We start from the raw sequence: 15,299 nt of genomic DNA, 5'->3' as shown, positions 1-15,299 counted from the left end.
CGCTCGTTTCATCAATCTTGATGTGTATATAGATTTATCGATCTATAAATTAACTAAAGACCATTACGCGTGTACACGCGGAACGAGATGCAATTAAACGTACAATAAGAATATTTGTTGCGGCTCAAAAAGTTTCCGAGGCGCTTCTCCGATCGCAGATCATCGTTTCATAATATGGCGAAACGTTTGTTCCCTCGCAATATGCATATATGACTCATTCGTTTTATTCGATTACGAGCGCGCTTTGGTGTTGCGTATAACTCTGTGGGAATAACCCGCCACAATCGCCAATGGGTCGTGATATAATTGCTGTTTAACGGGGCGAAAAAAAATATGATCCCGGTTACGCTGCGACTATTGTGTTACTCTGTTCTTTGGTAAACTTTAATCCGGCCTTCTATTACATGTCTGGCTAAAAATAATAATGGTTTACACTTCGCTATACCTATGTTTGCACCACATATCCATAATAAGATGGTTACACGTACGTGATTCTGTCAAAGTGTGCGCCGATCTCATACACAACGGGTGTCTCATTCAAAATGAGAAGTTTACATTTCTCATTTACTCTATATAACAAGAGACATGTTAAAAATATAATAAAATATGCGGCAAGAGAAAAAATCACACAATTAGCTACATAAAAAGAGAATTTTTCATTTTATTATTAAAAATGAGTATAATAAATTTCATTTATCATTATTTAAACATTTGACTAAATATGCAACATAATAATTTGACGATACAGCAATAGACTTCTGTTAGAATATATTTTTTTATTAAATACGCAGGCTGATTGAAAGGAAGCCTTAAATAAACAAATAATTGTATTTTAAATTTTGAACGTAAAATCCTCACTTTCCTGATTATATGATCGAAAACAGATTGTATATTTAGAATATAACAAATTTAAAAATAATAAAAAATGACAAAAATAAAGATCCCTTTAATACTGTAATGAGGTTTGTGAAAAATTAATAAAAGAGAAGACTGCTTTTGGAGAAATTGTGTCACCCGATGTGTATTGTGTTGTCGCTCCAGCCAGTCCAGACGTAATATGAGACTGACCATACGAGATGGCCACTCTCATGATGCTCAGTGTACATACCATCTCTACCAACACCGATTGGAAAGTACCACAACATCGTAGTCGCCACCATCTCGAGCTATCAAACACGAGACTCGCGAAAGCAGGAGAGTAGGTGTCCTGAGGAGAGTTTGCCCTCTCTCTACTTCTTGCCATCGCATCCTCTGTTGTTTCCCCTCCTTTCGCCTTTCACAAATTGTATGACTAACAGTGTGGAGACCAATATACCTTCCATCCTCGTTATTGATGATGCTAAAAGGTAATGCTACCTAAGCATCAAAGCATTTGGGCATGCAGATTGAAAACCCGTATTTTTCGAATATTTTTAATATTTAATTTTAATTAATTTTGCAACACTTTTTTAATTATAAACATGTGATCTTAAATACGCGATGTATAAAAATTTTACGTAATTAATTTTAAATATTAATCATGTAACATAAAACTAACATATATCATATAAAATAAGTTTAACATGTCTTATTTCTGTGTGTGTGTGTGAATAATATATGAATTATTTAATAAAATATAATTAAATATATATACAATTAACTTAAATATATAATAAATTTAATAATTTAATTAAATATTATTTATACTTATTTGATATTGCATATATCGTACAAAAAACAAAAAAATCAGAGCGTTATTGATCAAAAGAGTATAACATTTTACAGATCACTGAATTTTCATTTTGCCTGACATCGATAAGTCAGGTCACTCATAAGACGAGAAAATACTTTTGGTGTAATCTCTTTTTTATATACAAGTTGCAGAAATTACATATATAATCTTTTTTGGTAATAAGCAATTTCCATATATGAACAGACTTTTAAAACGCGCCCTCACAAAATAATGTACGACTTACACAAACCTTAGTTCTCGCAAAAAACGTTTAAACTTTAAAGGTCTTGCGTTTTAAAGGTCTCTTCAAGACCTACAAAATGAGCCCTCAGCGAATGTCCTGCGACTTACACAGGCCTTAATTTTCGCAAAAAACGTTTAAACTTTGAATTCAGAAATTAAGGCCTGTGTAAGTCGCAGGACATTCGCTGAGGGCTCATTTTGTAGGTCTTGAAGAAACCTTTAAAACGCGCCCACAGCGAATGTCCTGCGACTTACACAGGCCTTAATGTTTGAATTCAAAGTTTAAATGTTTTTATTAACGTTAATATGTTAATTAATTTGCAAATTAATTTTTGAAATAATATGTTATAAAAATTAAAATAATATGTTTTAAATAATATGTTATAATTCTTTTAACTCGCTTAAAATTTTTGACATCAGCTGATTTCTGTATCATTCTTTTTAATATAAAATCGAAGAATGGCGCGCGCGTAGCGCTCGCTTATGTTGTTTTAGTTTATATATAAGATAGTTATTTTTTTCGGTATATGAGAGAGATCTCGAGACTTTTATAATTCACCAATGTTATGAAAGATGAAATTCTTTAAAAGCACTAATTATGCATTATTTTATTTCTTAAACATACACCATGCACTAAAATTCATAATTATCAAATATTTATGCGTACAAAATATGTGTAATGCGATTGATGAAAGATAAGCTTTGCAAATGTAGCAGACATAAATTTTACAAGAAGGGTCATCGTTTCCATCAATGTCCGGATCGAGACGGATGGGTTGTCTATAAGCGCGTTTATGATGGCAAATACTGGCAGAGTGCCAGTATATGGTGCAACGATTAATCGCTTAGAATATCTAAGAAAGTTTTGATTTAACATTCTATTCATAGAAAAGTTTTGCGTTTTCAAAACACTTGATAAACCTTTGCGTCAGCATTTTATGAACGAAAAATCTCTGGTTTAATTTCGATTCAGTTTCAAAGTAAAATAAAAAAAATATATTTCATGAAATTCCGATTAAAAATTAGAGAAAAAAAAAATGTATAAAATATTTTGTTATATATATTTTGTATCATTAATATTAACCAAAACTTAATAAAAAGCTTTCGTAGAATAATATGTTGGCGTTACGCGAATATCTTATGGAATTTATATATTTTATTTTGAAAAATGATTTTATTTTGTCCAGTAAAACTGCAATAAAATTTCTAATATTTATAGTTTCTATGATTAGAATATAAAGAAACAAAAATTAATTCTAATTTAGCTCCAATTTCTATTTTGCACGTTTGTTTAAAAATAAAATTTTGAAATAATGAATATAAAAAAATCTCTTTGGAAACAAATTTACTTTTTTCCCTGAGATATTTGTTTTATTTAAAAATTGAAAAATTTGAGAGAGAGAGAGAGAGAGAGAGAGAGAGAGAGAGAGAGAGAGAGAGAGAGAGAGAGAGAGAGAGAGAAAGCTTAAGTAGAAGAGAAGAAAGAAAGATTGTTGGTGCTATACTAGATTGTTATATATGAAGTAATCGATTCTACAAATGCAGACAATTTTTCACAATTTTTGATAATGTAAAAATGTCATCATTATCGCGTTAAATTTTATAGTTTTGAAAGATGCTGAAAATAATTCAATAAATGTTTCATCAGTTCTTTGGATAGAATAAAAGTCATGTATTTTTTCTGTAGAAATGAACAAATAAACAAATTTGGTATGTGTAAATACATTTTGTTAGCATAAATCAGAATTTGAAAATAACATGTTATTTGTAACATGCTATTGTTACTTTTTTCTCGGAAACTGCAATAGTAACGTCATTACAAATTTTATCTGTAACGAAAAAAATAACTTTCGATTTTTTAAAACTATTCCCTATAATAAATTACGTTAGTTCAAAATAAATATTTATGATAATATGATTAACAATTTCTTTTGTTTTCGTATTTAATTCATTGCAGTGGATTTATATTGCTAAAGTATATCTTATTTATTTCTTCGTCTTTTTATTCTTATCGTTGAAAAACTTAGAAGATAGATTAAAGAAGTTACAAAGGGAGATATTAAAAAGGAGATTTTTTTTTCTATTTCTCACACATTCTATAAAATTTTAAATTAATTACAGGAGTTCTTGGTTTTCAAAATGCAATATCGCATTTGTTTTTATATTTAATTAAGTAACAATTTTGTAGCTACGTTGTTATACACATTAAAAAAAAAACCAATTTGATTCTATACAATTTAATTTATGTCGCAGTATACGCACAGTTAATTGACACAATGACATTAAACCAAGCAGATTAGTCTGTTCAGTTTATTGGCATTTTTATAAAGTCTTAGTGGATTTATATTTAGAAAAATTAAACACAACTGTCCATTATATAGAAATCTACAGCAAATTCGTGCTTTGCGATTTAAATTAAGAGATTGAGACTTTTTTGAAGCTAGAGCGAAGACAGACACAGATTTCGACGCTAATTTATCTCTATGCTTTCTTTTTAGTTTTCTTTGCGAGCGAAGCCTTCTTCTTCGTCGATTTCTCAGCGTTCTTCGCGTACTTTTCAATCAACGAATCGAAGAAATTGTCCGATTGACTGGCGCGAGCCTTGTTACGATTTTGGATCACTAACGCGAGATCGTTTGTGGCTGCATTTTCCTCATTTTCCATCTGTAGCATCTTCTCCAAACGTTCCGCTTCCACTGCTTCTTTAGCCCACTGCAATCAGACAAGTCAATCAAAGCAATTAACATCGAAAGCCAATGACTGTTTATACCGTCCGACTAAGAGAGTACATTTAATCTAAATTGATAATTCAATCCAGACTCGTGGCGGGAAGGAATAGATTTTAAAATAAGATAATGCTCTCGAAGCACAAGCATGTTCCTGTTAACGAGATTGATTACAGTCTGCTCGTAATAAGAGCAAAAACGCGATCTACGCATTATTCTATTTCCGAAATCTGCATCGAGAGTATTAGGCGCACGCGAGATTTACATTCGAGTCAAGAGAAGCAGGTTTTTCTTGCAGAGCTTAAGGCTAAAAAAGTAGGGTCATCGATTTTATTAATGGCTCAAGCAGTCGGATATGCATTGCTTATAAGTACGACTTGGATAAATTTAGAAGATAGTGTCAGTATACGCTCGAGTCAGCAGTATGTGTTATGATCTGTCTATAAAAACATTTACATTGGCAACTTGCTCTAACAAGAGATTGCTTTATTCAAAATAATATTCACGCATATTTTCCCCTCCATTTAAAAAAGCTCGATTGGAATAACAGGATGAAAAGTGTCATTATGCTTCTAGTTCAAAATTTAGATTGTAATATTGGGGGAAAAAATATATAGCTATCAAAAACCGATTAATATTATTTTGTTTTTGAGTTCTCTAATCTTTGGTGAAAAATTGGAAATTAAAAATTTTTACATTCACAAATATTTAGTAGAAACTGCGCTCCCTGTAAAATTGTATCACAGTTTCGACTGTTTCTCTAACTTATTTTTTGGACAAAGAAATTTTTTAAAAAGATAAAAACAAAAATGAAATAAATTTAGAAATCTACGAGCGTGTATAGAATAATGTAACACTATAACAGATAACACATCGCTAAGAAAAAAATGTTGACACTTAAAAAATTCTCGAAATAAATAAATTAATTAAGCGAGTCAAGTTCGTATCAGTCTGGTAAAGTGCGGCTTTTTCTCTCTCTTTCTCAATATATAGGTATATTACGGAATTTCGTTCGCCTAACATCTTTGCAATTTTCCGTATATTCTGCAGGTAGCTTTTTCGGCAACGCTGACTATCCACGAAGCGCACAAGCGTCGATGACGCTTCATATCGCGCGTGACCTACTCTATAATCCGCCGCTGAAGAAATTCCGTTATTTATAATTTCTGGCAAGTACATCTAACTGGCTGCCTAATGCCGATGCATTGCACAACGCTTCGCGAAATTCTGACTGTACCGAGTCACGGGACGAGGCAAGTTCATCGGTTTTATTATACAATCGAAATTAATCAGTTTTGTAATATAAAAGACTATCTATTATTTATTAAATAAAATTTGATGACTGCATCTCTATAAAGTGAAATGTATCAATGATGAATAACGACAGTAATACATTTTTAATAATGTTTTTCTTCTGTCGTTTTCTCTCTCTTGGATATATTTTTTTTTGTTTTAATATCTAACGTTTCATCTGCCGAGGAATTAATCTTGAAATTATATTTAAGGAACTATTATTCGAACATAAATAAGAGAGAATAGGAATGAAAAGCGCGCGTTGTATTTTCAGCTAAAATGTCGCGTCAAGTACCCCAACACCAAAGTTAACACATGCACACATATCTGACAACGAATAAGCGAAGTTGAAGGCGAAAACGTTTTTCGCGACCTTGCGATATACTTGAGGGTCTCTATATCTATTGATCGGAATCGCGTCACAAACCTAAAGAAATCGCATTAAATAATTGACGACTAGTCCGTTGAACGTGTCACGGATGGCGCGAAGTCGTATTAAATAACATCGCGTCATCGGTATGGAATCTCATGGAGAATTGACTAAGCGGCACTCTCAAAGAAACATGTGTGCATGCATGCTGCATTCGATTTAAGCAAAGATAAACGCGTCGTTTATTATAACGGACGCTTTCAATAGTTATTCAAGGCTAACTCGCCATGATCTTCGCGCGAGAGATCTCTCCTCAAGTCGCGGAGGGAGAGACTCGTCGCTGAGAGATGCACCTGTTGCACGAGAAACGGAGGAGGAAGCTGCGCCGCGCGAACTTGACTGTGAAGTCGGTGTGAACGTCTTCGAGTGTATATTTAACGTGTACATTTCTACAATGTCGAGCCGAGCTCGTCGTAACAAGGTCGTTACGTAATACGCGCGACCGCGACGATTGGACGATGACATTAGTAATTATTTCATTACCACGGCGAATGAGTCTGGCCGCCAGTTGATCGCAATTAAAATCTTGGTAGCCGACACGCCGCGCTATTGGCTTCCCTACTTGGCGGACATTTCAGATATTTAGACGTCTCTTTACTGCGTCTCGAGTTAATTCCGAGAAACCAACACGATTGCAGAGATCAAAGATCCGCTAAGTTTAGTTTAACCGATAAACTTAAGCAATTTCCTTTGATTTTCTCAGAGAGAATATATATTTAAAACAAAAGTTTGTTCAACTCGTGCCAATTAATCGAAAGTTGGAAGGGAAGCAAAATTTTTTATTCTGTCAAATCTGAAAAAGCTAACTATAAAATTAAAAAGCCTTCACATTAATGAATATTTAAGCTGTTTAAAATTGGTACATTAAAATAAAGTTTTTTTAATTTTTTATAAAAAACTTTTATTAAAATTAAATTTTAATTTTAGAAATACTAAAACTTACTAAAGTTAAGTTTTTAGTCCGCATGAAAACTGATGTACAATTATATGTTAAATTATTCTAGATTAAAAGTGCGCTATCAACTCGCTATAAAAAAAAATGAAAAGTTTTTCTTCTGCTTTTCTAAAGAGTCTGTTTTAAAATCGACAGCAAAAAACAATTTTATATGGTATTAAATAGTTGTAAAAATAATCGGTATATATTATGACAGATTAAACTCTATTAAAAAAAAATTGAAGAGCTTTTCTTTCTACATCCCTCGATTGCACGATACCTACACATAAGATTCAGCTGGCTCTGCCTTTTCCGGAGATAAGAGTTCCAGAGCAAAGAAGATGTCTCGACCGCACTCTTGATAATAGATCTGCGTCTGGTTAGTACTGAAGCTTCCTTAAGCAGGTACTCGATAGCTATATATGTGGGGGAGAAGAATTCTAACGCTAAATATATATAAATGCGCGCTCAGGTTCTCGTGGCACAACGCAACGTTTAAATTTTAAATGTATTAGATTATTTGTTGTAGAGATCGGCAAAACGTCAATCTCCTTATTTTTCGCGCGGTATATCTAACTGTTTGGAATTTATTTCATCTGATAATTCGTTTCGATCCGATCCGGTTGGAGGCAAGAGGGACGCGCACGAGACTTAAAATCCCTCGGCGATGACGTGTCCAAAGACGGTGACAATTATGGACATCGCTAATGCAACGATATACGATCGGATTATCGAGGAATTTGCCGAACTCTTGTCCGGATCCGGATGCTCAGGCGACTCTGGTTCCTCTGTAATCGTGAGATCGTCGTTTACAGTCGTCTCCCGATAATCCTGCAACGGCGGGTGCATGGTCACCGCTGGTTCGTAATACGGAGCTCGATAAAACTCGCCCGGACTCGACGGAGGTGAGTACATCAATTCCGGAGATGAGGATATCGAAGGTCTGACGTAATGCACCTTCGTCGTGGTCTCCAATCGACTCGCTTGGTCAACGGGATCGGTGACAATTGGAACACTGTCGGTGTCCGATGATTCGTCGACGATCATTGTACGCGGATCGTATCCTGCGTAATACGGCGTTGTCCGAAGATTCGGTGTGTTTGCGGACCACGACGGCGGTGATCTGTCGTTGCTCTCGGTAGGAGGGCGAGAGTATTCGCGATGCGTCCAATATGGATATTGATTCGAGTGATCGATAGACCAAGAGTCGACAGTAACCACGTCTGAATCGCTGTGATGCGTCACTTGGATGGATCCACCGGGTGTTCTTTCTCGATCATTAGATGTTGCAACGTATAACGGATATATTAGGGTGTGTCCCGCCTGAGATGATCTATCAGTTGTTTCGTAATCGTCCTCTGTGGAGGATGTTGATTCTACAGCCGATACTCGCAATCTCTCCAAGACGGAATCTTTCGATAAAGGCGTCGTTTCGTATGTCGGAACGTGCTGTGGATAGATTGAAGCGTGCTTCGTTTGTGATGGTTCGTGATCGGTGGTTCCTATCATCCTGATATCTTCGGAGGGTCTCCATTCTGTTGGCGGTACTGGCGGTACTGGCAGTGTTTCTGGCGTCGAGTGTGAATAAGGCATCATTACCTGACGCGAGGATGAATCTGACGGAGAAGGTCTTGTAAGCGGAAATGTCGGTACCACTCGCGCTATTTCATTGTGTTGCGTGGACGTTGTCGGTCGGACAGTGGTGGTGGTTGGTCTTCTGTGACGAGAACGATGGTCTGCATGATGGTCCGGATGAAACCTCCCATCTTTCGAAGGTGTATAGGGTACTTTCGGCTGTTCCGGTCTCCTGTCAGGATGCAAGATTCTACGATCTTCCTCCGCATAGCTCGATGGGACGTCGATCGTGTCGCTGGCGAGTCTTTTCCATTCGGGATCTGGCTCGAAACTGACGCCTTGAGTCTCAAGAAACCTACTCACGGCGTGCGGACAAGCAAATTCGGAATTCTCGCTGAGAAATATGCGTTTCAAGTCCTTCAGGTGCGACATTTCGTCAAGATTCAGACAGCGCAGTTGATTTCCCGAGATTCGAAAGTCCACGAGATTCGGTAAATTTCTATAGACATCGTCCTCGATATCGCGTATATTGTTGTAGTTGAAATCAAGGTACGTCAAGTAATCAAGACCCTCCAACCATGATGCCTTCACTGTGGTCAGATGATTGCTGTTTAAGCTGAGTTGCTGAAGATTGACGAGTCGTCGAAAGGCATCCGCGTCGATATCGGTGATTTCGCAATGCGAGCAACTCAACACCCATAGATTCCCGCCAAATCTAGAGAACGTGTCAGCGGTTATTCTGCCGATCGGCATCCTGGTGATACGTAGTTTCTCAGTCGTATCAGGTACAGTAGTCAAATCGCTGGGTTGGCCACCTTCACAAAAATACTCCAGCATCTCCTCGTTCGCGATCTGTCTGCACGATGCAGCAACATCGTCAACAAACGCATCAATCAACAGGGCAATTAACGCTACAATTGCGGCGCTATTCTTCATTTTTCGAGTGTACAGAGGTATTACAAGAGAGAACGATATAATTTGTTCCGTTAATTAAAAATAAACAAGACTACGATGGTCGTTTTTCGTATTAATCTCAATATTTGAATGGAACAAAATATGTGACAGTCATCGCGAGGAGATTTCTCTTTCGTCCGTATTTTCCGATTAACGACCGAACTAATTGTAACGCGGACTGAAGCAGTTCTCGCATTCGTAGGTTACTTATTTACTAGACCTTCCCCTCCTAGAGTCATGCCGCTATTTCTCCTACTACCTTCCACCCATCAAGCTCTGTACAGTCTATTGGTAAAAATAGAGAAGCTTGAAAATAGCGTGGCGGGGCATTAAAACACTATTCAAGTGACATTTAGCAATAATGAAGGGAGTGCTAAAGTCATTTAAAATTCGCGCTACAATTTCGCGCGGTCGACCGTGACTAGAGATCGATACGCGAGTAGTGTATAAACGTGGGAAAAAATTTTACACGATAAACGTTTCGCAATAATTTTATGTTCTGCATATTACATAATATTCGAAAACTGTTTGCTATAATCTTCTTGAAATGTTTTAGTAAATTTATAAATATAAAATATTTAAAAAAAATTAAATTATCATAATTGTGATTTGCAAAATTCTTATGAATATTCATATTTATACAACAAGTTCCTTCATTGTAATATTATTGTATTAAAAAAGATCTATATCTCTATTTTTTTGACATAATTTTATTTAAAAAATAAATCAATTACTTTCAAAAAGATTTGATAAAGTATTGTATAATAAATAAGAGAGTAAAGTAAATAATAATCTTTTATTTGTAAGATTATTATACTAGACAGACACATACTTGTTCCTGAGATGTGCTACCATATCTTTTGACGTTTCTCTTTTCTTTAATCTAATCATTTAAATATATATAATAAATCTAATCATACAATTGCTCAAACAGATGCTAAGTAGATTAAAACATCTGACATTGTTGTCATTGTTATTTTAACAATTTTTATTAACATTTATATTTATATTCTAATTGATCTTTTGCTTCCTGTTACGAGTATCAAATCGATATTTGTGAAACTATTGTGATGTGAAAAATATTATGAAATAATTTAATAAAAAATAAAATAAAATAAGATGTACCCAAATATAATTTTTATAATTTTCTGATTGTGAGATCTGAATAGTAGTAAGAGCAGTATTAAAAGTGAAAGATTTAGACTTGATTCACGATTCAATCACTCACACTTCACATATTTTTCTAGTTTGCAAATATCGTTTTCTAAAGATTATTTATTGGAGTGAAAGATATGCGAATGCAGGACACAGATACATGTCAGTCTCTGGCATAAACAGATAATTGCTACGAGACTTGAATCACCCTCTATTACAAATCCTTATTTAATACTTGGAATTACTGTCATTTTTTAAATATTTTGAGCAAATTAGGAAAATTATATTTGCTATCTTACCTTTCTTTTTCTGCGCTGCTTCTTCTTGTCATTCTCGTTAGTGAAAGCTTTATATTCTGGGACTTCGCCATTCTTTATCAAATCTTCAATTATAGCGTACAGTCTTGGTTCTTCATCACAATTTGTAAACGGAACAGCTTCCAGGATATAGTCCATATCTCCCTTGCCTAGAATAAATACAATTGTATAAATATATATTCATATAATATATTAATATATGATATATATTTATATCGCTATTATAATATTAATATATTTAATAAATATAGAGAAATCTTTCTTTACAGAGATACAGCAAATTAATTTTGTTAAAAAGAAACTCATGTAATAGAAAACAGGCGATGATCTTGATACATCTTGTATACAATAGAAATGACTTACTATCTATGTACGCCCTTTTAAGATCCTTGATCTCTGTCTCCGATCCCTTGTAATCCTTCTCATAATTATTGATATCTTCGACAGTGATTGGTTTAAATAAGGATCTCCAATAATCCGCCCAATTGCGCATGACCACCTCTTCGCTTTCCTCGTCGTATTGTCCGGATTCGTCGTAAATTTTGCGTTTCTCATTGTCGCTGAGAATGGAATGTATTCTACCCAGGACTTTGAACTTCTCTGTCGCTTCGGCCTTGATACTTTCTTCCACGCGATCCGGATGTACGAGTAACGACAGTTTGTGATAAGCCTTCTTCACTGAAGCGTCGAAAAATAACAAACATTGTTATTATAAAGATGGAGAGATAAAAAGTCTGAAGCCAAGTCGAGACTTAGAGGTTAGGAAAAAACGTTCGCTTACCCTGCTTGTCATTCGCGTTTTTTGCTATCTTCAACACGTCATAAAAATTACGCGCGCCGAAATATTGCTCGCACAAGTCCAATAAACTCGCCATATCGGCGGATTTGCGATGGGCTTACAGGAAATTTTTCTTGAAATTGACAAACCAAAAGACAACGTGAATAACTTTCGCGCGTTGCGTCGGACGCATCCAAACAATTGATTCAAATTACTTGGTCGAGAACGACATCTGGGTGCGTTCAAAAATCCTATCCGTAGAGTACCTTTTTATTGACCAATCAGAACACGGAAAAAAATTTGCTTTTTCTGTCTTGATTGGTCAATTAAAAGCTGTTTTACCTTACAAGTAGGATTTCTGAACACATCTCTATCTGTCAAAAAAATATAACAATAGCAGAAGAAATGGGAGTAATATATATAGTTTATCTTCATTATTTTTTAATTAACTTTTTATAGTAATTTTTTATTCTTGCATTTATGTAGTTTCAGTAAATAAATGTTGAATTTTGATCTGTCTCACACTTATTGTTAGATTTTACTACATTTTTAGTGTAAATTAATATTTATCAAATTATTAATATATTAATATTATATGAATAATTAATAAATATCAAACTTTACACGTCAAACTTTTTTATTTTTAAATTTAAAAATAAAATGTACCAAAATGTTTTGTATAATTAAAAAAAATCTAACAAATAAATTTATATTTATTATAATTATCATCATTCAAGAATTTGCAATGTCTTCCCTCTTCCTCTTTATTTCGATAGCTAATGTTTTGTTAGATTTTTTTTATATTTATTTAAATATATATATATATACTTTGTTAAAACAAATTTTTTTGCGCATTATTAACAAATTTAAATATTTTTTAACAAGTATTACAAAAGATATGATAGAGATCGGCTTTTGCTCCTTTTTTTTGTTCAGTCATTGTGCTTACTATAAATCTATATTTGATCATAATTGCATGTGCTTCTCAGTTAATGATTTATTGTATTCTGTAACATTACGATAATTATATATATATACATTAATCCTTCTCATAAATATAAATTATTGTACATTAGACACATTTATACTTATATATTCAATAATAAATGATATTTTGAGCGGTTTCACTTATTTAGCAAAAATTTAACAAACATGATTCTATTTTCATTGTCTCTGTTGAAACATAAGAAAACAACTTTAATTTGTTTCTGCATCGCGATTTGTGATGTATTTTTATATAGACTTGTATAAAAATACAGATATATATTATAATAATTACGACAGGCCAAAGTTAACTTTTGCTAAACTAATTTGCGAGAGAAACGAATAAAGACCGACTTGTCTTCTTTGGCAAATATTCTTCGTGCATCGTTTTGTCAGCAAAATTTCAAATTGGGCTGTCGATAAAAATTAGTATTGGCATTCCCCTTATTATTTAGTTTTATAATTTTATTCATTGTGTCGAAAAAGTTATGTTTAACTTTATCAAAAATACATACTCGCTGAGAATCTAATTGTCGATCATGATATGGACCAAAAATAACTTATTGTAATGTTAATTCTGTACGTCTGCTACTATTACACATGTGTATGTTTTTTTCAAATGTTTACTTTGTTTTTGCATGATTCTATATATATATGGTGTTAACATAAATTGCCATTAAGACTTCTTTGATGCAGGCGATGATTTTTCTGGCGTATTTTAATACAATTCTCGTTAGATTTTTAACGGAGCGATTTGATTTTGCGCATTACTATTTTTTTCGAGAGCCGAATATAATCTTGGTACGCGTGATAAAAAATGCATGCATAAAAGAAGTTTCGTAAAAAGGATTATCAATGCTAATATATTAAGATCTAGATTTTATTTACATTATATTATGATCGGCTAACGCGATTCATAAAATCAGGTAATACGTGTATTTTCCTTTCTCATAGATCCAACGAACATTATATGCCTAGGCACTTTGTTATAAAATACACTTTCTGTATTTTTCCAGACAACTTAAATTCGCGCGTCAATAAAGTCCTCTGAAAAAGACAGAAGTACTTTAGTGATTACGTAAGGCTCTCTTCCTACTCTCCTTGTTTTTTCTTTTTTTTTTTTTTTCCCTGGATGAGGTATGAACTTGGGGCGACAATGCGATGATCCACGCATTGTTGCTCTCAATCGCGCATCAACGTTACACCATGAATTAGAGTGATATAAAACTAGTTTCCCCTTATTATTTAATCATGTTTTATGAAAATCATCCTCAGGTAATTTATAACGATATATATAACATATAATATATATATATATATATATATATATATATATAATATAATTACATATATATATGAGTATATATGTATATATATATATATACATATATATATGTATATGTATATATATATATATATATAATTACATAGTATATAAATCCGGCCACTGATATAATATTGGAAAAAAAACTTCTCCGATGCGATCCTCGTATTTGATTTCTAAAAATCGAGACAAAAATTAGCTCCTTAGCCGTTTTATCTCTCACCACAATTATATAAATAATTATAAAATCGATTTTTCCCCCTTTCCCTTCCCCCAATTTTAAATCCAAGTTTTTATTCTTAGCAATGCTATTTTATACGAGTGATAACCAAATCAGTCATAATGCTGAGAGCCTTTTGATAAGGGCTCTTAGCGAAGGACTGTACGATCTTGTTGGCCTCCGCGCAGTGTTTTTTCGCTAAAAATCTTGTCTGTTCCAGGCCATTGGATTTGTGCACCAAATCGAAAGCCTTCTTGACGTCTCCGTGTTCTTGGAAACGGCGCATAATCATCGCGTTTAATTCCGGATACTGCAACAGTTCAAGTAATCGATTCTGACATTGTATATTCTGACGTTGATAAAAAATCTCTATCGATAAGTATAATGATTTACTGACCTGTTCGCAAGCAAAAAGCACCGGGGCTGTCGCCAATCCGAGCTTGAGATCAGTAGAAGTGGGTTTTCCCAGAGCCTCCGAAGAAGCAACGAAATCCAGAAGGTCATCCACCAATTGAAACGCTAAGCCGACATTCCTGCCGTACTGGAAGGCCATTTCTATCATGTGATCGTCAACCTCGGCAAGTATAGCAACCTGAGATAAGAAAGTTTAAAATCGTTTACAGAGCTCTCCGGCAATTCATTTAGCGAGCGATTT

The 15,299-nt window shown here is 34.0% G+C and overlaps 3 protein-coding genes across 3 annotated transcripts in view; all 3 read right to left on the bottom strand.

Moving 5' to 3' along the window:
* Positions 1-3,350: 3,350 nt before the first annotated feature.
* On the bottom strand, positions 3,351-12,471 carry LOC145944083 (dnaJ homolog subfamily C member 9-like). The gene is made up of 4 exons (XM_083052103.1): positions 12,120-12,471; positions 11,702-12,016; positions 11,321-11,487; positions 3,351-4,666 (listed from the first exon to the last, which is right to left on the bottom strand). The coding sequence occupies exons 1-4, from the start codon at positions 12,211-12,213 to the stop codon at positions 4,436-4,438; spliced, it is 807 nt and encodes a 268-aa protein (XP_082908229.1). The 5' UTR covers positions 12,214-12,471; the 3' UTR covers positions 3,351-4,435.
* LOC145944079 (uncharacterized) lies at positions 7,622-10,319 on the bottom strand. The gene has a single exon (XM_083052100.1). The coding sequence runs from the start codon at positions 9,846-9,848 to the stop codon at positions 7,989-7,991; it is 1,860 nt and encodes a 619-aa protein (XP_082908226.1). The 5' UTR covers positions 9,849-10,319; the 3' UTR covers positions 7,622-7,988.
* Positions 12,472-12,787: 316 nt separating the features above from the next.
* Qless (decaprenyl diphosphate synthase subunit 1 qless) overlaps positions 12,788-15,299 on the bottom strand; it is a 37,653-nt gene continuing 35,141 nt past the window's right edge. The window contains 2 exon segments of the mRNA XM_083052101.1: positions 12,788-14,954; positions 15,042-15,236. Coding sequence (XP_082908227.1) covers positions 14,733-14,954; positions 15,042-15,236 — 417 coding nt within the window. The 3' untranslated portion in view covers positions 12,788-14,732.

This window comes from Prenolepis imparis, unplaced genomic scaffold (assembly GCF_030444845.1).
Source record: "Prenolepis imparis isolate NDT839.2.m4 unplaced genomic scaffold, iyPreImpa1.0 SCAF_12, whole genome shotgun sequence".
Lineage (NCBI taxonomy): Eukaryota > Metazoa > Arthropoda > Insecta > Hymenoptera > Formicidae > Prenolepis > Prenolepis imparis.
Note: the sequence above shows the minus strand (reverse complement) of the source record. Positions and strands in the feature narration are given on the sequence as shown.

Excerpts from the sequence above, each read along its gene's own strand:
- LOC145944079 (XM_083052100.1), bottom strand. The coding sequence starts at position 9,848 with ATGAAGAATAGCGCCGCAATTGTAGCGTTAATTGCCCTGTTGATTGAT.
- LOC145944083 (XM_083052103.1), bottom strand. The coding sequence starts at position 12,213 with ATGGCGAGTTTATTGGACTTGTGCGAGCAATATTTCGGCGCGCGTAAT. Across the intron at positions 12,017-12,119 it reads AAACGCGAATGACAAGCAGG|TGAAGAAGGCTTATCACAAA; the intron begins GTAAGCGAACGT and ends TCGACGCTTCAG. Across the intron at positions 11,488-11,701 it reads TAAAAGGGCGTACATAGATA|GCAAGGGAGATATGGACTAT; the intron begins GTAAGTCATTTC and ends TATTTATTCTAG.